The 25,158-nt window shown below is 43.9% G+C and overlaps 1 protein-coding gene across 1 annotated transcript in view; it reads left to right on the top strand.

Annotated features, from left to right (window-relative positions):
• LOC139275018 (protein diaphanous homolog 3-like) overlaps positions 1-22,255 on the top strand; it is a 1,005,387-nt gene extending 983,132 nt beyond the window's left edge. Inside the window, 1 exon segment of the mRNA XM_070891880.1 lies at positions 21,191-22,255. Coding sequence (XP_070747981.1) covers positions 21,191-21,450 — 260 coding nt within the window. The 3' untranslated portion in view covers positions 21,451-22,255.
• The last annotated feature ends 2,903 nt before the right edge of the window (positions 22,256-25,158 follow it).

Here is a 25,158-nt window from a genome sequence, read left to right as displayed (position 1 = left end):
AGTTGGTTTTCCCTACCCCCTCTCTGCTGACCTCGCCTCCCCAGAGGTCTGTGTCCTTATTGACTCTGGCGTTGAAGTTGCCAAGGAGGATCAGTTTGTCGTCCGTCGGGACTCGGGACAGGGATTGTTCGAGGCTGGAGTAGAATTCCTCTTTGGTCTCATCTGTTCCGTCGAGTGCTGGGGTGTATGTGCTGATGACTGTGGCGCACTGGTTCTGGGCTAGGGTGAGCCGGAGAGTCATGAGACGTTCACTTATCCCGCAGGGGGAGTCTCTGAGTCGGCCCACCAGCTCATTCTTGATGGCGAAGCCAGCTCCATGGAGGCGGCATTCTTCTTCTGGTTTACCTTTCGAGAAGAATGTGCAACCACCACTTTGTTCTTTGAGCTGGCCTTCCCCTGCCCGCCAGGTCTCACTTAGGGCGCGATGTTGATGTCGCAGCATCAAGACTTCCCGGGCCACGATAACAATGCGACGTTCCGTTCTGTCGCTGTTGAGATTGCCATGAGGGTCCTGATGTTCCAGATTCCGAAGTTTATTTTGAAAAGTGGAAGATGCCTGTGCATCAGTTCTTTTAACATGGGGTGGTCGTTGCACACCGGCCACCACACGGACTTAGCAAAGCAAGGTCTTGGTCCAGTAGCAAGGAGGTCCAAGACGACTGGAGACCAGGCTCTACTGCATGGGCCTAATTGCCTACGGAGAGGTGCGAGCTGTAAGCTCAGCACTGAACAGTGCCTTTCAGGAGATGGTGAGAGACCCGATATGTGGATAGTGGGGGTGAGAGATTTGAGGTAATGCTTTCCTCTTCCAGGTGTTAGCCCCTGGCTGTGGGCAGGCATTGGGATGGCCAGAGATCCACTTCGTGGAAGGAGGCGAGATCAGAGTGGCCGCCGCCATTGCACACACCACGTGCTTGACAGGGGCTCCGCAGCTGTGTGGGACCAGCGGCCGGAGGGAGACCCAAACATCGGCCGAGGAAGGCCAGAAAGCACAAGAGATCCAGCAGCTGGCCGACAACCATGACGTGGGAGAATTCTTCAGCGCATTCAAAACCACCTACGGCCCAAGCACCCAAGGCTCCATCCCATTGCTGGCCAGGAATGGAGAGGCACTTATTAAGGACAATGAGGCAGTCAGGGCCCGCTGGAAGGAGCAATTCGAAGATCTCCTCAGCCGAGACTCTGCCTTCAACACAAGTGTCCTCGACTCCATCCCGCAGTATGCTACCCGCCACCATTTCAGCAAAACTCCAGCCCTGCATGAGGTGGAAAAGGCCATCCGTCAGCTCAAGAACAACAAGGCATCAGGAGCAGATAGAATCCCCACTGAGGCACTAAAGTATGGCGGAGCACAATTGGCACGAATGCATGACCTCATCTCTCTTATCTGGAAGGAGGAGAGCATGCCAGGAGATTTCAGAGATGCCGTAATCGTGACCATCTTCAAAAAAGGAGAGAAGTCCGACTGTCTTCTCCCTGTGGCTGAAGAGCTTCTCCCAGAGTCACAATGCGGATTCCGTCCACTAAAGGGTACAACGGATATGATCTTTACAGCATGACAACTTCAAGAGAAATGCAGGAAACAGCACCAACCCTTGTACATGGCCGCCTTTGACCTCACAAAGGCCTTTGACACTGTCAACCATGAGGGACTATGGAGCGTCCTCCTCTGTTTCAGTTTCCCCGAAAAGTTTGTCACCATCCTCTGCCTGCTCTACGACGACATGCAAGCTGTGATCCTAACCAACGGATCTACCACAGACCCAATCCACATCCAGACTGGGGTCAAGCAGGACTGCTTCATCGCACCACCGATCTTTTCGATCTTCCTTACTGCAATGCTCAATCTCACTATCAACAAGTTCCCCGCTGGAGTGGAACTAAACTAATAGAACCAATGGGAACCTGTTCAACCTACGTCACCTATAGGCTAGATCCAAGGTTGGCCCACCCTCTGTCATCAAACTACAGTACGCGGACGATGCTTGCATCTGCACACACTCAGAGGCCGAACTCCAAGCCATCGTCAATACCTTCACCAAGGTGTACAAAAGCATGGGCCTTATGCTAAACATCCGTAAGACAAAGGTCCTCCACCAACCTGACCCTGCCACACAGCACTGCCCCCCAGTCATCAAAATCCACGGCTCGGCCTTGGACAACGTGGATAATTTTCCATGTCTCGGGAGTCTACTATCAGCAAGGGCAGGCGATGCCTCCAGCACAGCCTTCGGTCACCTGAGGAGGAGAGTGTTTGAAGACCAGGTCCTCAAATCTGGCAACAAGCTTATGGTCTACAGGGCAGTAGTGATACCTGCCCTCTTATATGGCTCAGAGATGTGGACTATATACAGCAGACACCTCCAAAGCGCTGGAACAATACCACCAGCGCCGCCTCCGCAGGATCCTGCAAATCCACTGGGAGGATAGACACACCAACATCAGCGTTCTCGATCAGGCCAACATTCCCAGCATCGAAGCACTGACCACACTCGACCGTTGGGCGGGCCAGATACCCGACACGAGACTCTCTAAGCAAGATGTTTATGCAGATGTGTACAAGATTCACAGGCAGCCGCCATGATGCTTTTGTCCTGCGCCAGTCCAACCTCCCTGATCTCTTCACACCTCGAGGCAGACTTACTGGCGGGCTGCTTGGTGACAAGGGACACCCCCTTCAAACGTGGCTGTTGACCCCCATGAGGAACCCAACCATGAGGCCCAGGACTAATATAATGAAGATGCGCTTCAGGTGCCTTGACAGATCTGGAGGCGCACTTCAATATGCACCAACTAGGGTCTCCAGAATGGTCGTGGTGTGCTGCGCTCTGCACAACATTGCACACCAGCAAGGTTTGGACATTCAGGAAGTACAAGGCACAGAGCATCGTGAGACAATTCTGAGGAGGAGGAGGAATATGTTGCCGCCATTATGGTGAGGTTGAGTTCGGTTCCATCGGTCCACCATCTGGCAGCCACATGCAAAAGCCACTTCCCCTGACCCTTTCCCCAACACAAAATAGTCCTGCAAACAACCAAGCAGCACTTTCAAAGCCCCCCATTGCTCAGCATTAATGCTTGTCTTACCATTCATCACAAGTAAAAAGACCACTTGTTAGGCAGCAGCCAAAAATGGGCCAGACGGGAAAGTGGTGTAAACAAATAATATTTATGTGGTTCAAAAATGAAACAGAAATTAACAATCTAACATTGTGTAACACATCCATATGCATACCCTTGTGCAACTATAACTCTTTACTCTTCCTAGCATTTCTATGTGGTGCAACCCCTGTGGCTTCAGCAGAGGTAGAGGCAGGTTGCTCAGAGGGCCCTGCCTTTTGTGCAGGGGCAGACTGATCCATCAGAACACGAGGCAGTACATGGGGTACTGACTGAGGGAGGGAGGGAGGGAGAGAGAGGCGGGGAGGCGGCGACAATGGGTGAGAAGTGAAAGTGCTTTGAGCCGAGTCCCCACTTCCATGTTTCTTTTACCATCATCCCCCTCATGGCCCACCTGTCCTTCCCTGCTAACAATGGGCTGGCAAGCACTTTGCTGCAGATCAGTGGGGCAATGAAAGGCCAAGGCTAGGGTTTCATCAATCCTAATTAAGGTGGCATCCATAGTGTGCAAGCCATTGGTGAGGGCCTGCATGCACTCATGTGATTACTGCGTTTGATGTTCCATGCAGGTGACCACTCTTTCCATTAACGAAGATATCATGCCATTCATGATTGAGACTGACTCCTCCAATCTCTCTGCAAGCATGCACAGTGCAGTTGAAACGCCTGCCACTACGTCGCGTATTCTCTGTTGCTGCTCCCGAAGTATCCTCTTTGTAGACAGCTCCTGAAGTTCACGCATCTGCATCCAGCTGAGCAGAGCTTGGAGCATCCTGTGCCCTGCAACGCGGACTCTCCACTGCTGTCCCTTTCTCCACCCTCTGCTCTTGTTCTCATGTGATTTGTGTGTCACCAGGCGACAACGCAACTATCTGTTTTACTGGTCCCACCAACGTGTGTGTCTCTGAGCTAGTCCAGGGTCTGCATGTGTCCTGTGATGGTGCATTCCCAGAGTGAGTGACCTCCTGAGGAGTCGAGCCTTCCTCCTGTACCACCACCTGCGGGATGCTTGAAGGCCCTGTAGGAGATGAAAGATGTCAATTAGACCTGTCAAGGTAAGAAGGTGTTGAATGATCATTATGCACATGATCATATTTCACTCCCTGCTGACATCAAGTCAACATGAGTGAGTGTTGTATGCCTTGAGGCTGTGTGATATTTAGTTGTCACCAGGGAGTTGGGAAGCCCCCCTCATCCCAAGACTCCACAGATGTTCAGTTCCTCCTCCTCTGCAGCTGTCAGTAGCCAAATTGCTGGAGGGCCACCTCCAGTTCTCTGTCTCTCCCTTGTGTTCTGTGCTCTCTTCTCCTACAAGGAGGGAAAGCAGAGACCTATGAATGAGAGTTATGGCATGTGTGGAATGGATGAATGGACAGCATTTGTTGAGGGTAACTATGAGGAAGAAGCATGCTAAAGATGAGGGTGTGTCAGTGGCGGATGGACAGATGGGGTTGTGAGGAAGTGCATAGACAGAGAAGGATGGTTGCACCTGCGAGGTAAGTTGGCATCAGGAATGATGTGGTGGAGTAGGCTTGGAAAGGCAGAATGAGGGGTTGGCATGGTGCACACATCAGTATGTAGTTGAATGTGTCACTGTACTCACCTTTCCTGCCCTGCTTAGGTCATTAAACCACTTTTGGCATTGAATCCAGGAGCGTGACATCACGCTCCTGCTGCTGATCTCATGAGCAATTTCTAGCCCCGCCTTCTTGGTTACACTTGCAGGCTTCTTACTCCCGTCGGTAGGGAACAGTATCTCCCTGTGGGCTCTTGCAGCCCCCAGCAGCACATCCAGGGAGGCATCACTAAAGTGAGGCGCAGACTTTGAACTGTGAAACACCATTCTGACAGTTCCTTGTGTTGTACTCCCGACTGCAGAATCCATCAAATCCGTGGGCAACTAAAAATTCCCTCAAAATGTCTTAATCTACGCTAACTCCTGCATGCACAGAGTAATAATGGGGAGGAGTGGAGTAGTTTATAACAGAATTATAGATATTTTTAGTGATATTTATCACAGCATGTTACATTTTCTGGGTATTAACTTTATTTTGTAAATAACTGAAAATCAAATGTAAACATCCTTCACAATTCTCAAAATCACATGGACTCAAGAGAATAAATTAGATTCTCCTCCTCCAATCACCTCTACATGTTTTTGGGACTTCTGTCACTTTTGAGTTTCAAAATCCTCTTTTCCTTGCCATCATATCCAAAAGTGGCTGGTAAGGTAATAAATCCCAGTAAAGTGCCTGTAAATGATAATGTTTAGATGTAATCTAAAGATGTTTTTGAATTATGAAAGAGATAATACATTATATAAAATCATAATATCTTATTGGTATTGTATTGCGTCGCCTTGAATGTTTTGAGGATAATTGTAGTGGACCATGGATGTATTCAAAGCATTTTCTGCTGTTGAATGTTGTGAAAATAAATACAAAATTCAGTTAAGTAAAAAGGTGCCATTTAAGTTGAATGTTAACTACTTAAATATTCCTGTGTGAATGCATTGCAACAGCAACATTTAAGAGATTCACAGTAACTACTTCTAAACTGACCTGTCATACATGATAGCAATTTAATGGATTACCATAAAATCATGCCTAGACCATCAGAACAGCACATTTTTAGAGCATAGCAGAGAAAGCGAGAGATTTGCTTAATATTGATCCACTTCAAGATATTTTGTAAACCTAGGGGAAAGGAATGCTGGATAAATACATTCGGGAGTATGGAACAGAAGCATGTATTGACAGGGTGAGATGAAGTAAATAGAATGGGAGAATGCTCGTGTGGAGCATAAATACCACTCTTCCCTGACACAAAGGATGAACTATGCCCTTACAGCAGCAGTAAGAAGCTGGCTATTATGTTCTAAAAGATTATACCAGCTAGCTTCTGTAGCTTAGCTGGGAAAGGTGAGCTAATGTTCAAAGAGTGAGTAAGTTTTGTCTTTATTGTCTTTCAAAACTGGGGAGCATAGAAAATTGAGGGCATGAAATTCTGCAATTGGGGTAGTTCTACAGTAGGATGTTGGACTTTAAGGTGTACACCCGAGTTATGCACATTGTAAAATACACACTACCTGTATGTATTGTCAAACCAGAAAGAGCCTCAACTCACTTTTGTCTGAAATATCAGTTTGACTGAAGTGATTAGAAAAATCTTTTCTCAGCTGTGCTACCATAAAACAGTTCTGCCTTTCAGCAGTTTCAGATGCGAAATCGTTCGCTTCCCACCATTTTTTAAGGAGCCTTTACGATGAAATGAACTGTGGACATTCCATTTATGTCTTTGTAATAGAGGCCAAACAGATGCAATATGAAGAGGAAATGAGAGGTATGTTAGATAAGGCTCTCCCAAAGGAGAAGACCATCAACTAGGAGGTACCCTTTCACCAGAGTCTGCATACCAGACTGCTTGTTGAAGAATGCCTCAAAAGAGATCTGTTTAAGGAAGTAAAGTGACCTTCAAGCATCCCCTTAAACACAGATATACTTTTGAACAGATATACTTTTGAACAACGAATTTCATATCACAAATTGGTTTTAGTGGACTTCCCCTGGTACCATTCTTATGTTGTTCTTAAATTTATCCTGATGCTCCACTGAGGTGGTAGCTGAGGACCAAGGATGCCAAAGGTGCTTTGCTGCGCTTCAGCATTATGAATCTCCTGGAAGCAAGGTAGCATTTGCTTCAGGTGTCTGAGTCCTGGGAGGAGCCTTTTGCAGGTGTATGGGCAGCCTGGTCATGTATCTCGATAGCTACATGAGCAGATATCAGGAAAGAGGATAGCATTATGAAGGCTGACACTGGCCATGATAATTGTGCTGAATCTTGGATATAACTACCGACTAATTAGTGAGTGGACAGGCCTGATGGTATCCATTAGATCCTGCAGACCCTGAGAGATGTCAATGCAAAACTCTTGGAAGCCAGTTGTCATTGTTCTCTCAAAATGATCTCCCAAGGTCTAAAGTCCAATGTTCAAAGGATTTTGAAATCACTGACTGGCCTAGAGGCCTCTCTGTTGGAGGGCAATGGATACATAAGAGGCAATGGTTGCATAATTTACTGGTGCCACCACTTGCTTGAGGTGGCGCTGGATTGTGCCAAATCCATTTCAGATATTCGCACAAAGAATGGTATTGAACTCTGCTGTTACCCCTCCCGTTTGCCCCAGGCTTGATTCGCCTCAGCCTTTGTATCTCTCCTGACATTCTGTAAAGGGCCTTTCGCGTTACCTGCCATTTCCTTCCGATGAGCAACAACTCCTATACTATTACTTCCTCAACCTCTCCTATATAAACACTTCTATCCATATTCTTGGCCAACTCCTTGTCCTTGCCATTTCCTGTGGCTTCTCTTCTCCCATGGTCCGATCACCAATCACTTCCTTATATCCCTCCTAACCCATGCCCCCCCAACTCCTTTCAACACTACTCTTTTCCGTGTCTGCCTCTGGAAGAAGCTTCCCGTCCCCCACCCCCACTTCCATGTCACTTACAATTGCACTTTCAAACTCCTAATGCTTTAGCCTTTAGCTCTCCATTTACCATGATATTTCTGCAGCCATTAATTTGCTCAACCTTTGATGCCCTTGTCCCCAGAAAAACCTATACTGTCTCCCATCCTAATCGTTCCCCTTGGTATGGCCTCCATCATTGCTTCAAGGGATGCAGACTTGAGCAGATCTGGTGCATATCTGGTTTAGCCATCCATCACCAGATCTGGCCAGACTACATCAAGCTCTATTGGACCTCATCTCTCCTCTGCCAAAAACACCCAGTACTCCAGGATCGTCCTGAAGACCAAAGACAATCCCTGGGTTATTTTCTTCACTACCACTTGTCACCTTAAACTCCACTCCAGGGGTCGAATGGAGGTGTATAGTGGTTTAAGATTGCGCAGCAGTGGATCTGGTATATCAGCAGAGGAACTAGTAGTCTGTCAAGGGATCGCTGGTGACCAGTCCCCAAAAGGGCCCCAAACCTCTTTATACTTTTATTTTTGTGGAGCCAGGAGAGCTGCTTTTGGCTGCACAAAAATAAGGTGGCCCGCACCCAGCCCGCAATCACCTCCGTTCCCCCAGCCCAACGCTTGGCTCAGCGTAGGGACTTTCTTCCCTTCCACAGCCGCCAACCTGCAGCGGAGCACCTGTTTGAAGCCCACAGCTCACCAGATATATTTAAATAAGGCTCGAACCTAAAATGGTTTGGGCCTCCAAATAATGGCTTTGGGCAGCTTCTTTGCCAAGGTCATGCCCGTCAAAGGGATGTCTGAGGTGCCCGTCAGTTTTCCTCGACCGGTCACCTGTTTTTCAGACAAGAGGGCCGGAATTCAGGGTCTCAAAGAGACCCGTTAATGCCCGTTTGCGGCGGCCATTCCTAAAAATCGAATGGCCGCCTCTTTGTGGTCAACAAGCCGACCCAACCTAAATTCAGGTCAGGGATTTTTCAGCCAGGACCCCATCCCGCCCAAGAAGTTGCACCGCCAATGTTGAGTAATACAAAAATATTTACCTGTTGGAGTAAAAAGAAAACTTCTCTTCCTCAAGGTGGACTCCCTGATATAAGGAATCGACACCTGCCCGTATTATATAGCGATCACGGAATCACGCAGACGAAACCTCGGTTAACCGGTTTTATTCGAACATGCTCAGGAAATGTTCCGATGAACATTTCTTCGATCAGAGGTTTTATAATTACAAGTATACAGTTTTCCAAGGTGCATGACCCTCCTACAAAACCACCGATTGGCCTACTGCACAACCTGGCTCTGAGTGGTTTTCCCCCACCTGTCCATCTCCCATGGTGTCACCCTTCTGGAATGTTTTCAACCTTGCCTCAGTTTCTCATGACGTGTTGATTGACCTTGCTTCCCAGGGTATGTTATCTTGTTAGGATGTTGATTCTCCACTGCCCTTGTTATTCAGTACTGAGTGTATGTTTTCATCTTCTATTTTCTGTGCTAAGGGTCGATGCACTGTTGGCGACTTAAGGTTGTTCATTAACCATCAGGCATTGCAGCCTCCCTCTTCTTAACCCAATGTAAGCGAGTGTATAAGCGTGCTTCACATATAGAAGCAAGTTTTACATAATCGGTCAATGTTACAATCCATACTGTAAAACAGAGGAACTCCCGATTCTTCAGAGCCTCCTAATTCCCTGATGCTTCTTACTCAAGTGTACTTTTTACCCATCGATTTTCACCTGAAACCCGTCGGTCCCCCACCACGCGGTGCCCCCGGCAGGTTTTTCTGCCGGTGCACCATCTTCACACTGAGTGTGGCCCGGCAGCATGGCCATTCTTAAAGGGGAGAGCCCACTGCCACAGCCGCAAGGGAAAAAATTTTGCCGGCCGACATGCCGATCAGCCAGCAAAATGCTGCCCCCCAGGTTCATCTGGGCCGCCAAAGGAGAGCCTGCCATCCCCTCTTCGGGGCCCGGCCACTGGCCCGGTCGAAACACTCCCTGGTGGCCCAGTGGCCAAAGCTTAAAAAATTATAGAATCTCTCCCCTTTAACGGAGGGGAGAGAGCATGGTGACGCGCACACGCTGTGACGTCACCATGACTCCACCACTGATTGACAGTGACGGAGGCCCCTACCGAGACATTTTCAGCCAGTCAGCCTGGCTTTGAATCTAAGGCCCGCCCCCATTATGATCCATTTCCTGAACTGAAAATAGATCTATTTACCGTACCAGGAGTTCCAGCAGTAAACATAAGAACATAAGAAATAGGAGCAGGAGTAGGCCATTTGGCCCCTTGAGCCTGCTCTGCCATTCAATAAGATCATGGCTGATCTGATCATGGACTCAGCTCCACTTCCCTGCCCGCTCCCCGTAACCTTTTACTCCTTTGTCGCTCAAAAATCTTGTCTATCTCTGCCTTAATGACCCAGCCTCCACAGCTCTCTGGGGCAGAGAATTCCAGAGATTTACAACCCTCTGAGAGAAGAAATGTCTTCATCTCAGTGTTAAATGGGCGACCCCTTATTCTAAGACTATGTCCCCTAGTTTTAGTTTCCCCTATGAGTGGAAATATCCTCTCTGCATCCACCTTGTTGAGCTCTCTCATTATCTTATAAGTTTCAATAAGATCACCTCTCATTCTTCTGAACTCCAATGTGTATAGGCCCAACCTATCCTCATAAGTCAATCCCCTCATCTCCGGAATCAACCTAGTGAATTTTCTCTGAACAGCCTCCAATGCAAGTATATCCTTCCTTAAATACGGAGACCAAAACTGTAGGCAGTACTCTAGGTGTACTGTGCACCAATACCCTGTGCAGTTGTAGCAGGACTTCTCTGCTTTTATACTCTATCCCCCTTGCAATAAAGGCCAACATTACATTTGCCTTCCTGATTACTTGCTGTAGCTGCATACTAACTTTTTGTGTTTCATGCACAAGGACCCCCAGGTCTCTCTCTATTGCAGCACTTGCAATTTTTCTCCATTTAAATTATAATTTGCTTTTCTATTATTTCTGTCAAAGTGGATAACCTCACATTTTGCCACATTATACTCCATCTGCCAAATTTTTGCCCACTCACTTAGCCTGTCTATATTCCTTTGCAGATTTTTTGTGTCCTCACAATTTGCTTTCCCACCCATCTTTGTATCATCAGCAAATATGGCTACATTACACTCGGTCCCTTCATCCAAGTCATTAATATAAATTGTAAATAGTTGAGCACACAGCACTGATCCCTGCGGCACCCCACTAGTCACTGTTTACCAACTGGAAAATGACCCATTTATCCCGACTCTCTGTTTTCTGTTAGTTAACCAATCTTCTATCCATGCTAATATATTACCCCCAAACCCGTGAGCTTTTATCTTGTGCAGTGACCTCTTATGTGGCATCTTATCGAATGCCTTCTGGAAATCCAAATACACCACATCCACTGGTTCCCACTTATTCATCCTGCTCGTTACATCCTCAAAGAGCTCCAGTAAATTTGTCAAATATGATTTTCCTTTCATAAATCCATGCTGACTCTGCTTGATTGAATCATGCTTTTCCAAATGTCCCCCGACTGCTTCCTTAATAACAGATGTCAGGCTAACTGGTCTATACTTTCTTGCTTTTTGTCTGCCTCATTTTTTAAATAGGGGCATTACATTTGCGATTTTCCAATCTGCTGGGACCGCCCCAGAATCCAGGGAATTTTGGTAGATTACAACCAATGCATTCACTGTCTCTGCAGCCGCTTCTCTTAAGATCCTACGATGTAAACAATCAGGTCCAGGGGACTTGTCCGCCTTTAGTCCCATTATTTTACCTAATACTACTTCATTAGTGATAGTGATTGTATTAAGTTCCTCCCTCTCTATACTACCTATAGCCCCTTGATTATCCACTATTGGGATGTTTTTAGTGTCTTCTACCGTGAAGACTGATACAAAATATTTGTTCAACATCTCTGCCATTTCCCTGTTCCCCATTATTAATTCCCCAGTCTCATTCTCCAGGGGACCAACATTTACTTTAGACATTCTTTTCCTTTTTATGTACCTGTAGAAACTCTTACTATCTATTTTTGTATTTTGTGCTAGTTTACTTTCATAATCTATCTTCCCTCTCTTAATCATTTTTTATTTGTTCTCTGCTGGCTTTTAAAAGTTTCCCAATCCTCTGGCCTCCCACTAGTCTTGGCCACATTGTATGCCTTTGTTTTCAATTTGATACCCTCCCTTATTTCCTTAGTTAGCCACGGATGGTTATCCCTTCTATTACAGTCTTTCCTTTTCATTGGGATATATTTTTGTTGCGGGTTATGAAATATCTCCTTAAATGTCTGCCGCTACTCATCAATCGTCCCATTCTTTACTCTATTTTCCCAGATCTGCCCTTAAACCTTTGTAGTCTCCTTTATTTAAGCTTAGGACCTTGGTTTGAGAACCAACTTTCTCACCCTCCAACTGAATTTGAAATTCAACCATTTTTGGTCACTCATTCCTAGAGGATCTTTTACTATGAGTTATTAATCCTGCCTCATTTACTAGATCTAAGATAGCCTGCTCCCTGGTTGATTCCGCAACGTACTGTTTAAGGAAACTATCCTGGATACACTCTATGAACTGCTCCTCAAGGCTATCCTGGCCAATTTGCTTTGTCCAATTACCATGAAGGTTAAAAACACCCATGATTATTGCCGTTCCCTTATTACAAGCTTCCATTATTTCTTGATTTATACTCCATCCAACAGTGTAGCTACTGTTAGGGGGCCTATAGACTACGTCCACCAGCGACTTTTTCCCTTTATTATTCCTTATTTCCATCCAAACTGATTCAACATCTTGATCCTCTGAGCCATATTGTTTCTCACTAACGCACCAATCCCATCCTTTATGAACAGTGCAATCCCACCTTCTTTTCCTTTCTGCCTGTCCTTCGGAATTGTCAAATACCCCTGAATATTTAGTTCCCAGTCCAGGTCACCTTGCAACCACGTCTCTGTAATGGCTATGAGATCATACCCATTTGTATCTATTTGTGTCGTCAACTCATCTATTTTGTTACAAATGCTACGTGCATTTAGACAAGAGCTTTTAAATTTGTATTTTATCCTTTTTTCTTGCTTGTTTCCTCTGTCCTTCAAACTCACTTTCTTTATTTTTGCTTTCTAATTCCAGCTTTACTCCCCTTCCTACTGAATCTATTCTCAGGTTCCCATCCCTCTGCCAAGCTAGTTTAAACCCTCCCCAACAGCACTAGCAACCCCACCCCCCGGCGAGGATATTGGTCCCGGCTCTGTTAAGGTGCAACCTGTCCGGCTTGTACAGATCACATCTCCCCCAGAAGTGGTCCCAATGCCTCAAGAAACTAAAGCCCTCCCTCCTGCACCATCGCTCCAGCCACGCATTCATCTGCTCTATTCTCCTATTTCTCTACTCACTAGCTCGTGGCACTGGGAGTAATGCGGAGATTACTACCTTTGAGGTCCTGCTTTTTAATCTCTCTCCAAGCTCTCTAAACTCTGCCTGCAGGACCTCATCCCTCTTTCTACCTATGTCTTTTGTCCCGATATGGATCTCGACCTCTGGCTGTTCACCTTCTCCCCCCAGAATGCCCTGCAGCCACTCGGTGATATCCTTGACCCTGGCACCAGGGAGGCAACATACCATCCTGGAGTCACGTCTGCGACCGCAGAAACGCCTGTCTGCTCCCCTGACTATTGAATCCCCTATCACTATAGCACTTCCATTCTGCTTCCTTCCCCCCTGTGCAGCCAAGCCACCCGTGGTGTTGTGGTCTTGGCTCTGGCTGCACTCCCCAGAGGCACCGTCGCCCTTATCGATAAGTACCACTCCAAAACTCATAGGTGCGCCTGCTTTCTGGCACACCTGAATTTCAGCCCTAAGGAATGGGCAGCAAGCATTTGAAAATCACCTCCATCGTGTAAATCCAGAATCGGAGCCACGCATGATTGGGAGAGAGACAGTGCGAGATACCCTTATAGAGACAGTCTCACAGGATTGTAGGTGGACACTGCTTGGAGTATAATGACAGTGTGGTGTAAAAAGTGACCAGGTGGTGCCTTTGGCCTTCTGGACACCTTTTTAAACCTACCTGGCATTAAATTTAAATGTTTAGACAATACAGATGCTGCTACCCATGCTCTCTAAACTGATAAAAGAGTTCAATGCAATCACGCATGCACAGAGCTCGTTCTGGCGCTAAAGAATCAGAATTCCAACCAGCAGCGTAAAGATAATGGGGTAGAAATTCTGACAGTGCGAAGTTTCTACGGACCCGGGAAGGCGTTGGAAAAGCCGGTTTTCAGCGCGCAATGCGCATGCGCTGAAAACCGGCTTTACTGGAGCTTGACAGATCGAAGCCAGATCAGGAGCGAGGACATTTGTACGAGCAAGTTTGCGATATTTATGCATATCTTGCCCAGCAAATGTCGGTCAAAAATATTGCGCCTGAAAAAGCAGATGCATAGCCTAGTTTTACAGGCGCAAGTGTTTTAAAACACACAAAAACATATAAAAATAAAGTTATGAAAACATATTTTATTGTTAAGAACCCTCCCCACAACGGTAAATTTATTTTAAGGCATAATTAAAAAAACTTTTTAAAAATCAGGAAAGTATTTTTTTTATAAGACATTAATAACTTTAATTTAAATTAATCTTAAATATGTAGTGTATATTTTCTATTTTTTATTAGTGTTTTGATTGTTTGGGGGGGGGGGTTTCTCATTCATAATAAAAGGAATTTCGGACTTACGAAATTCCTATTACTGTGAATGAGAATATACTATACCTGATTGGCTGCCCAGAGCCATGTGACTCCAGCTCCAGGCCTGCGCACGTCCCGATGTGCACGCGCTGTGACGCACAGCAAGAGGAGGCCTGTGGATCGGAAAGTCGAGCGGGCGCAGCAGCTTCAGGTAAGTGCGTATTTTTTCTCTAAAATCTAATCGATCATCCACGGGAAGGAGAAAGCGGAATTTCTACGCCAATAATGTCTAGCTATAATTGTCATTTGCCTGTTTGTTAGAATGCATTAAGAACACAGTTTGGAATTTTCATTAAACAGTAATATGATTTCTTCTCACATCATATAAGTTTCTTGAAATAAAGATAAGCACACCAGGAATCATCAATATTGATCATTTCTCTAAAAACATACTGCACTTTAACATTTAAATTCTAACTTGTCACCTCAGTAATTTAAAACTGTGATTATACCTGATCAGACATGATGTGCCGATAAATACAAATGTCAACAAATTCAACACTTTATTCAAAATCAGACAAACGTGCACTCTCCTTAGACATAGAATTGATTATTGGAAATAAATGTGTTAGACCTTTGTGTGAAGTGCTAAGTTTCTATTATGCCTTAAATGCTATATAATTAAGTACTGGAGGAAAATACATATTTTAGATTGGTACTAAAAGGTCAAACCTTCTGCAGTTAAAAAAGGAAAATGTCTGACTTTTCATTTGCCAGAGACATTTTTTTTTAATTGTCGGTTTCGTACCCAGACTGTGCTCTATTCCCTGACCGAAAGGGTGAGCCAGTCTGCTGCGAGGATACTAACAGTGGCACAATACAACCTGTCGCTGAGAAGTACACAAGGGCCAAAATTACTTAGCTTTTTATATTGTTTTTATTTTCTTTTCTCTTTCTTCCTTTCTGTGGGGAAGTTACTGCAACCTCTTCAAATGACTCAGTACAGATCATGAACTCAGTATGTAGGAAATTGCAAACACTAATCTGTTTACATTGGCAGCTGCATGTTGTGTTTACTTTCTTCTAATCTTTTAACTACTTTTCTGTCAACATCTTTCATGGTGGCGTGGGGGAGCTTTCTAAGCAAAATAATTTTTTGCTGGTTCTGTGTTGCTCATCAAAATGTATTAGACTCTTGCCTACATGCTATCTGTGAGCCAGCTGAGACAAATAATAGATAGAGGGCCAGATGTTAGTGAGTGATATATGGAATAATATATCATATTATTCCATATAAGCACTTCTTCACGGGACCTAAAGAACAGGTGGTGGATGGAGAAAGCACAGGAGATACAACAACTGGTCGACAGCCACGATATGCGAGGATTCTTCATTGCAGTCAAGGCCACCAACGGTCCAAACTCTCAAGGCCCCACCCCACTCCTGACCAAGAACGGGGAAACACTCATCAAGGACACCAAGGCTGTCAGGCCCCGCTGGAAGGAACACTTTGAAGATCTCCTCAATCGAGATTCTGCCTTTGACTCGAGTGTTCTCAACTCCATCCCGCAGCATGCGACCCACCACCAACTCAGTGAAACTCCAATGCTGCTCGAGATAGGCAAAGCCATAAAACAGCTGAAGAATAACAAGGCTACGGGTGCGGAAGGAATCCCTGCTGAGATGCTAAAGTATGGTGGAGAGGCGCTGTAGGCACGGATACATGACCTCATCTCTCTCATCTGTAGGGAGGAGAGCATGCCAGGAGATCTCAGAGATGCAGTGATCGTGACCATCTATAAAAAGGGGGACAAGTTCGACTGCGGCAACTACAGGGGAATCTCCCTGCTATCAGCCACTGGGAAAGTTGTCGCTAGAGTTCTCCTCAACCATCTTCTCCCTGTGGCCGAGGAGCTCCTCCCAGAATCACAGTGTGAATTTCGTCCCCTACGGGGCACAATGGACATGATCTTTGCAGCGCGACAGATGCAGGAAAAATTCAGGGAGCAGTGCCAGCCCTTATACATGGTCTTTGTCGATCTTACAAAGGCCTTTGACACTGTCAACCATGAGGATCTATGGAGCGTCCTCCTCCGTTTTGGATGCCCCCAAAAGTTTGTCAACATCCTTCACCTGCTCCACGACGACATGCAGCCCGTGATCCTTACCAGCGGTTCCATTACAGACCCAATCCACGTCCGGACCGGGGTCAAACAGGGCTGCGTCATCGCTCCAACCCTCTTCTCAATCTTCCTCGCTGCCATGCTCCACCTCACAATCAACAAGCTCCCCACTGGAGTGGAACCAGTGGGAAGCTGTTTAACCTCCGCCACCTCCAGGCCAGGTCCAAGATCACCCAAACCTCTGTCGTTGAGCTGCACTATGGGGACGACGCCTGCGTCTGCGCACATTCTGAGGCTGAACTCCAGGATATAGTCGCTGTATTCACCGAGGCATGTGAAAGCATGGGTCTTACGCTTTGCATTTGTAAGACAAAGGTCCTCCACTAGCCTGTCATCACCGCACAGCACTGCCCCCCAGTTATCAAGATTCACTGTGCAACCCTCGACAACCTGGATCACTTCCCATACCTCGGGAGCCTCTTATCAACAAAGGCAGACATTGATGCGGAGATTCAACACCGCCTCCAGTGCAGCCTTCGTCCATCTGAGGAAAAGAGTGTTCGAAGTCCAGGCCCTCAAATCGATCACCAAGCTCATGGTCTACAGGGCTGTAGTAATACCTGCCCTCCTGTATGGATCAGAGGCATGGACGATGTACAGAAGACACCTCAAGTTGCTGGAGATATATCACCAACGATCACCGCAAGATCCGCAAATCCCCTGGGAGGACAGGCGCACCAACATCAGTGTCCTCGCCCAGGCTAACATCCCCAGCATTGAAGCACGAACCACACTTGATCAGCTTCGCTGGGCAGGCCACATAGTTTGCATGCCAGACACGAGACTCCCAAAGCACCTGCTCCATGCAGAGCTCCTTCACGGCAAACAAGCCAAAGGTGGGCAGCAGAAACGTTACAAGGACACCCTCAAAGCCTCCCTGGTAAAGTGCGACATCACCACTGACACCTGGGAGTCCCTGGCCGAAGACCGCCCTCGGTGGAGAAAGTGCATCCGGGAGGACGTTGAGCTCTTTGAATCTTAATGCTGAGAGCGTGAAGAGGTCAGGCGCAGGCAGCGGAAGGAGCGTGCAGCAAAACAGTCCCACCCCCCACCCCCCCCGACAAATGTCTGCCCCACCTGTGACAGGGTCTGTGGCTCCTGTATTGGACTGTTCAGCCACCAAAGAACTCACTTCAGGAGTGGAAGCAAGTCTTCCTCGATTCCGAGGGACCGCCTATGATGATGATGAATATTTCCTAACAATTACTTGTGCAACTCTGTTGCTCGTCAGATATTCTTCAGACCCTACTCACAAATGCCCTGCATGTGTTTCCCTTCGATTCACATCAAACATGTATTTAATTTACATATTTAATTCTTCAAATGTCTGAAATGAAACTGATGTTTTATCAAATAATCATTTTTAATGTGCAGGAAGCATGAGCAGAAGTATCGTCATTCTCCAAACATTAAGAAAAATTACAGACCAAGATTAAAAAGCTCCTGGGTGGGTCCAGTTGACCAGTCGGAGTGCTTGTTAAAATTGGATTCGCACCAGGTTGGAAGTATTCACCAATCTGATGTGAAGTCCAAGCGGTGTGACAATACTTTCTGGAGCAGATCTTTTGTGTCTTGGCTTCAACGCACTCAGGAGGCAAATCACAAACCTGATTTCCAAGTCACACTAATGCTTCCACACTGATGCATATCCAAAATTGCTGTGCCTCAGTGCAAAAACAGTAGTAAAATAACCTCTCTCGGCCTTAGTTACAGGCATCATTATCTTTATCTATTGTATATTAAAAATCTTTCATCTGTGCACACTGCCTGTCAACTTTTTCAGCTATCAATTCCTATGTCCACATTTCCAACTGCCTATCGGTAAAAGTATATAATCTGCCTGTTAATGCAAGTTGGTTGCTCATGCCAATTATATCTCAGGTGAGTGCGCCAAAAATTGGCAGGGGCCAAATTTGAGCCCAATGGGTGTAATATTACTGTCAACATCATAATATCACATCCCTCCATTCTATTTGTTGCTGCCAGTTCCCTGACTTTATTTCTAATGTATCAAAGATTCTTTTATACTGCAGCTTTGGTAATTTCCACTTGGCACCAATGGTTAAGTTGTAGTGTAAATCTCGAGATAGGCTTTCATCTGATTCTGTGGGTTTATTCTTGTTTAATACTTTTCTATATACTTATCACTTATGTATATGAGTTTCAGTCATGCTTCACCATACTGTTAAACATATGATGGCAGCCATTAAAATGTTAACTGCAATCATATTCTGATCTGTTCTTTTGAAAATGCAAGTGCCTGTGGATTTCAACTCCCTCTCTGATGTCATAAGCTTCTCCCAAAAATATCAGATCAGTAAGACACCGAAAAACTGCCCATCTCAAAGCAATGTTGAAATTGATTGATGCAAACTAAATTTATCATAAAAGTAAATGTAGTTATCAACAAAATAGGCATTACAGCTTTTTAAGGACCTATTGTTTAATGTTTCACATTTCTGTAAAGTAATTTACGAAGGCTAGAATCCGGTGATTACTTATAGTACATTTAAAATGCTTTATTGTAATAGTCGCATGATGTTTAAATGATCAAAAATATCTTTCTATAATTAAGTTTTTTTGGCTGTCTGTCAAACTTTGGTAAAATTCTTTGCAAATTACCAGTGAAATGAGGCCCCTGTAGCGCTAAAAAACCTAGAAGCTGCCAAAATGGTTCAGTGATTTAATGTCGGTGTCCCACAGCTTCAGATGTAATCAGCAGATGCTCCAGTATTAACATAAATGTTTTTCTAACCTCAGCTGTCGGAGAGAAATAAAAGCTTCCTATCTGTTTCTGATCAAATTCGTTTTGCTTGCTTTTGCATAATTAACGTCCCTTGATGATACCTAACCTTTCTTTCTAATATTGAATGTTGGTCTAGGCAAAATCCATGCCAGTCTGAACAATCAGCATACAGTATGTGAAGAGAAATTGAAATAGATTTTACACTATCTCCTCATTTCTAATAATTAGCATTCTGTGCATGAATTGCAGAAGTGAACGACATACTGTTATTTTTCTTCCTCCACCACATGCAATGTGCCATTTCATAAGGTCATTTCTGTTATTTCTTCCTGCTAACATTTTACTGCTTGAAAAATTATATTATTCTGATTCAGTTCTGAGCAACTCTTGAGACGAAGAATTGTGGAGTTCTACAATTAACTAATCTTCAGAATGCCAAATGGAAGCCTTAATTTGAAAAATGTCTACACACGTTCCAACTGGCTACTTTACTTTGGCATTTTGCAGTGTTGATATCAATATCTCAATACTTGTTTTTTTTCTACAAAACGAACTAGGGTAAATTCAATGGAAGGTACCTCGAGAGAACACAAGATGAACAAATTGATAAATGTTCAAAAACATGGATATGTAAACTTTAATATATTATTGTGTGCAGATAGCTCATTTGGAACACTTGTTGTGTTTCCTTCCTGTCTAAATACACAGTAGTAAATGCAAAGTGGTAGGCTATATTGAGAATGTGGGTGGAGTTATGCTACAATATAGTGGCAGACAGCAATACATCACAGTCCAATATATCATGTCACCCCCTACTGCCTAATGCTGTTCCTCAAAAACGGGTTCTAAAATACTGATAGCCAGCAAAGCCACTAGGTTTTGGAAAAAACATTTATTTTCTTGCCTCTGGTCTAAAGGTGATCATACTACAGAGGTTTGCTGAGATTGTCCAAGCTACTGTGTAAAGTACTCATCCATCACTGTGAGCCCCCTGGTCATGAAATGACAGTGCAGTAAATATCTTCAGCAGAAGCCTTTTAAAGTACAAGCTGTTTTCTGTAGGAATTTTCAGCTTTCACATAAAACACACAGTCATGAGTGACTGCTTCTGTTCCAAAGTCATTACTGTTTGGTTGATAGAACATCTTTCAGAGAATAACCAAAAACTTTAAATGTCATGTCAAGTTTGTTGCAGCTGTTTTCAGGCTATGCTCAAGGTTACATGAATATGGAGTGTCCCTTTTTTATAGTTGAAGATGTGGGAGAGGATAATTCATAATGTTTGCTAGATGTCTGCAACCCGGCTGATAAAATTTCTATCTCTTGCTCCTATGGAAAGTCAATCAGCCAAAGCCATTTAATCATTGACTGTACAGCTGACTACTACAGCAAGTGTGATAAGTCAAGATCACTGTCACTTATTAGTAACATACTGCAAAGATAGCAGATAGATAGAAAATAGATAATGTTTGAAAATTAAATTGTGCTTTTGCTATACCTCTAAGCCTTTAAGATTCTGAGATAAATCTCAAAATTCTGCAGTTTATAAACAAAGTTTTGTTGTATTAATAGTTGGTGCTCTCACTTTTTTATTGTGTTCATCCCACCTGCCTTACTTGACATGTAAATGCTAATCAGTTTATTAAAGATGCATTCTCTTATGCTGACATCATTCCCCCTGGAGCTAAATTTGCTGAGAGGAAAAACATGATTTCTAAATTGAGACCATTGGGTTTATGCTACCAAGCTTCTACCACTCTGATGATATTTATGTGCCTCTGTGCACGATTGACATTTCCTGTAGCTTCTGTCATCTTTACAGTTTCCATTTCTGCTACCTGTGTATTGTTTGCTTCATATTTCTCTACTTTGCATAGTTTTTGTTTAAACCCATTCAACTGTGTTCTGTAATTTAATTTTCCTTTATTTTTTTTCTCACTGCAGAAAATCAAAAGGCACAACTGGAAAGGTCACGTTCTCGCCAGAATATCCACTTAAACACAAAAAGAATTCCAATTGCCAAAGAGCTCAGTTATGAAGCAGAAGCTCATTCATCTACTGCAAGGAGTAAAGCTGTCAGGAAAAGGGAGGGACATACTGTTTTAGACATCAGGGAGAAGGAGATGGGAGCTATTATTTCCAGTGCTCAGGATGATGCTGTTCCTGAAGTAGAAGCACTACTGGCAAGGTTACGTGCTCTATAGACCCGAGGTTAACATTGAGATCTAACTATACTGAAAAGCTGCAGAAACGTTTGTCACTGTAAAGGCAACCTAATGACTAGAATCTGATACACATTCCCAAACTATTGGTATAGGCACTTTGTCAATTGAGATAAACTTATAATGACAAAACATGAGGTTAAGGTACAGAAGCTATTTCTTAGTACTAGTAAAGCAAAGCAGCAGGACTCCTGTTTCTGCCTTGGGTGTTTGCATTTATTTGCCCTATTTACATGGGAACTCTATTGGTTCAAATTGACTTCCATCTTCTTTGTTGTTTACACAATACCTTATCCCTAAATCAGGTTATACATCAAATACTTTCAATTTGCAATGTGACACATGCAGTGCCTTTGCAGAAAATCAGCAGGGCTTCAACTCAAAAAATTTGTACAAACACTTCTCAAAGAATTTTTATTTTTAATCATTTTTAAATCAGTAGTACAAATTAAAATTTTAATTCAGCTGTAACAGTGAATTCTTCACGAATGCATTTGATTCATAACATGTGCAAATTAAATATGAAACTAACTTAGTGTCTGCCTTTTGAACAGGGATATTTTTATTATTAATTACTTGCTGCTATCTTGATTCATAATGGAAGATAGTTTTTGTTTTTTACAATACGGAACTAAGCATATACCAATAGAAACTCTGCAAAATACACCTTACTTTCTTCCCAACCTATCACAATAATAATTCTCTAAAACATATACTACAGTGGGATGTATGCAGACCAAATATTGCACAGTAGAAAACTGCTTATGTACCAAAGAATATTATAATCTGCTTAAATTGTATTTAGAACATAAACAGCATATATTATTTGTAAAACTATGCAGTTTTCCCTAACATGTTTGTTTATGTACATATACATATATATTATATATTCTTTTTATTCTTTGTTTTCATATGATTGTTGGAGCAGAGTTTTATTTTGATCATTTTTGCAGTGCTTTTATCCTCTGACTGACACATATACATATATGTATATATATATATATATATATATATATATATGATTGAAGCAATTCCAGCCAGATAGAGTGGAAGATGCTGCTTACCATCATTGTGTAAAAGCTTTTGGCATCAATTATAAATTAATGTATAATATGTAAAAGGTAATTTGTTGCCCATATTTTCTGAACATTCTATCCTTTGTGTTATATCTGAACATTCAGACTAATTTCCTATTATTTATCTTCTCGTGTCCTTTGTGATTTTGCATCACAAGTGCATTATTCTTCATTGCAAGCGGGTTGTTCATCCCTCCCTGTAATGTCAACTCACCTTGATTTGAGCACCATCCACTTTTCAGGAACAGCGCTGATGGGAAAAGTTCCTTATATGTGCTATACAAAGTAATTGATGATCAAGGAATGCATAGCAGACAGATATAGAAGTCCTTTGTTGACTTTGGGCTGGATTGCGAGCAAATGGTATATCAGAACTAAGATGAAACCGCATACGTATTTTTAATTCAGCCTGGCCAACCATTATTCTACATGTAAACACTGCAAGCAAATAAATTCATAACCCAAATGTGTTTCTAAATATTAGTATGTTATATGGGAAATTATGCAATTCCTTCTATGATTGCAAACAAATGACTTCACAAGGAAATGTAATATTTACAAATTATCTAAACACTCCTTGCTGCAATATAGTCACAAATGTATTAGTAAGTTCTCATGTATGACATTTGTATCTATCACTGTACAGTGATACACTAGAACACTGTACACTAGAACAGACTTATTTACAGGAACTAAAGTCATAAATGTATTTATTTTGTTATTATGCCTGCTGTTCTGATTTCCTGTCTCTCAATTCTTAGATGTGATGATTAGTAGATAATTCAGTGGAATAAGGGGCAAGGCACATTATGTAGGCTTGGAATGTTTCTAGAATAAAACCTAAACTACACAGAATGTTTTATTTGTTCCTTTTTTACAGTGTGATAACAACAATGATTAGAAAGAACCATTAACTAGATTAGTTCCAGTTACTCAAATTATTAAGTACTACTTATGTAATAATTTAGTTCCTGTGCCAACTTCTGGTAAATCAAGCTTGCTATTTGCAGTGATATTAGACTGTTTCCACCAAGTATTAATAGCAAACAAAAAATCATGTTTAGAACCAGTGCATTTAAATTAAGAAAGTTAATGTGCTAAAAATTCGATTAGGCACAAAAACGGGCACGGGGATTGCAATGTGCGATTGGCCCGTTCCCGTTCAAAGTAATGTAGGAGGCATGGGGCAATCGTGCTGCCTGCTAATTACCATGATTGATGCATGCAGTCCAGTGCTGAGTGCGCTGCTGAGTGGCTGAGTGCTCAGCAAGGGGTTAAAGTTTGTGCGAGGCTAGCTCTATTTAAAGGCAGTCTGCACCTCTTACGATGAGGTGCATTCTGCATTCAGCAGCGGCTAGAAGTGCTTGTCAAGGCAACTGTCACTCAACAAGGCAGAGAAAAGGTCCCAAAATTCTCCATCGCAGCATAGAAGCCTTAATACATGGGTAGAACGGAGGGGACAGTCTCCCCACAGGCAGCCATGAGGCCCTCCAGACTCTCAGTAAGATGGCTGTGGGAGCAGACAGCTGAAGTGGTCACTGCCAGCAGTCTTGCCCCAAGGACCTGAATCCAGTGCCGAAAGAAGTTCAATGACTTCATGTGTAGTCAAGGTCAGTGAATGCATCTTCAAAAGCCGTCTTCACCAACTGCTCCACTAGCCTCACACACTGCTCAATGTACCACATCCCCATAACACAACTACCAACAATCTCTATTAATCACAGCTCATACCTCACATTCATAGCTTCACCTCACCCTTACACACTTATCACTGTTGCCAGCCTCACACCCACATCTCACACTTTGGATACACTGCCAACTATTCAACCATAACAGGCACATCAGACAAACCCATTTCACCACTTTCTCTTGCAGGGCAAGGAAGTTCATAACCTCAGGCAGCAGCAGCTAACCAGCAGGGACGGGCAAGCCTTTGTAGCCTATCCTAGCTGGAGGAGACTGTGCTTGACATTATTGGAGGGGCCTTTACCAAGGCAATGGTGATCGGCGAGTCTGAAACCATTGAAGATGATGATATGCTCATAAGCGATCCTCCTCACATCCCACTTCCCCTTCATCCCACAATCTCTTCTCATTTACAAACTGCTGATGGTGTATGCACATCTTGCTTTCCCACCATTCCCCTCACCACAAGCCTACTCTTGTGCCTTTCTCATTTCAGATACCCAAGAAGTGCAAGCTTACAAGCCAGTGCAGGAAGACCAAGAGGAGAGTGATTGGAAAGAAGAGACACCATCACTCAATCTCACACTAATAAGCTCCAGTTCAGAAACTGGCACTGCACGTCTTTTAGAGGGTAGCATAGAGATGGGATCGGCACGTGGTCAGTCACCGGGCATGAGTGGTCTGCAGCCAGAGCAGGGGGAAAGGGGAGTGCAGGTACCAGCTCCCCGGAGGGAAAGGTCACACATGAGTTCTGCTGCAGAGGGCTTAGATGAGGACTTCGATAGGGCAGCCTACAGAAGAAAGGAGATAAGAATGCACACAGAAATGCTTAGTGCAATGGCAGGCCTGCTAGAGAGCTTGTTGTCATTGTCAAAGTGCATAGAGGAGTCATAGAAACATAGAAAGTAGGTACAGGAGTAGGCCATTC

This window comes from Pristiophorus japonicus, chromosome 10 (assembly GCF_044704955.1).
Source record: "Pristiophorus japonicus isolate sPriJap1 chromosome 10, sPriJap1.hap1, whole genome shotgun sequence".
Classification (NCBI taxonomy): domain Eukaryota; kingdom Metazoa; phylum Chordata; class Chondrichthyes; family Pristiophoridae; genus Pristiophorus; species Pristiophorus japonicus.
Note: the sequence above shows the minus strand (reverse complement) of the source record. Positions and strands in the feature narration are given on the sequence as shown.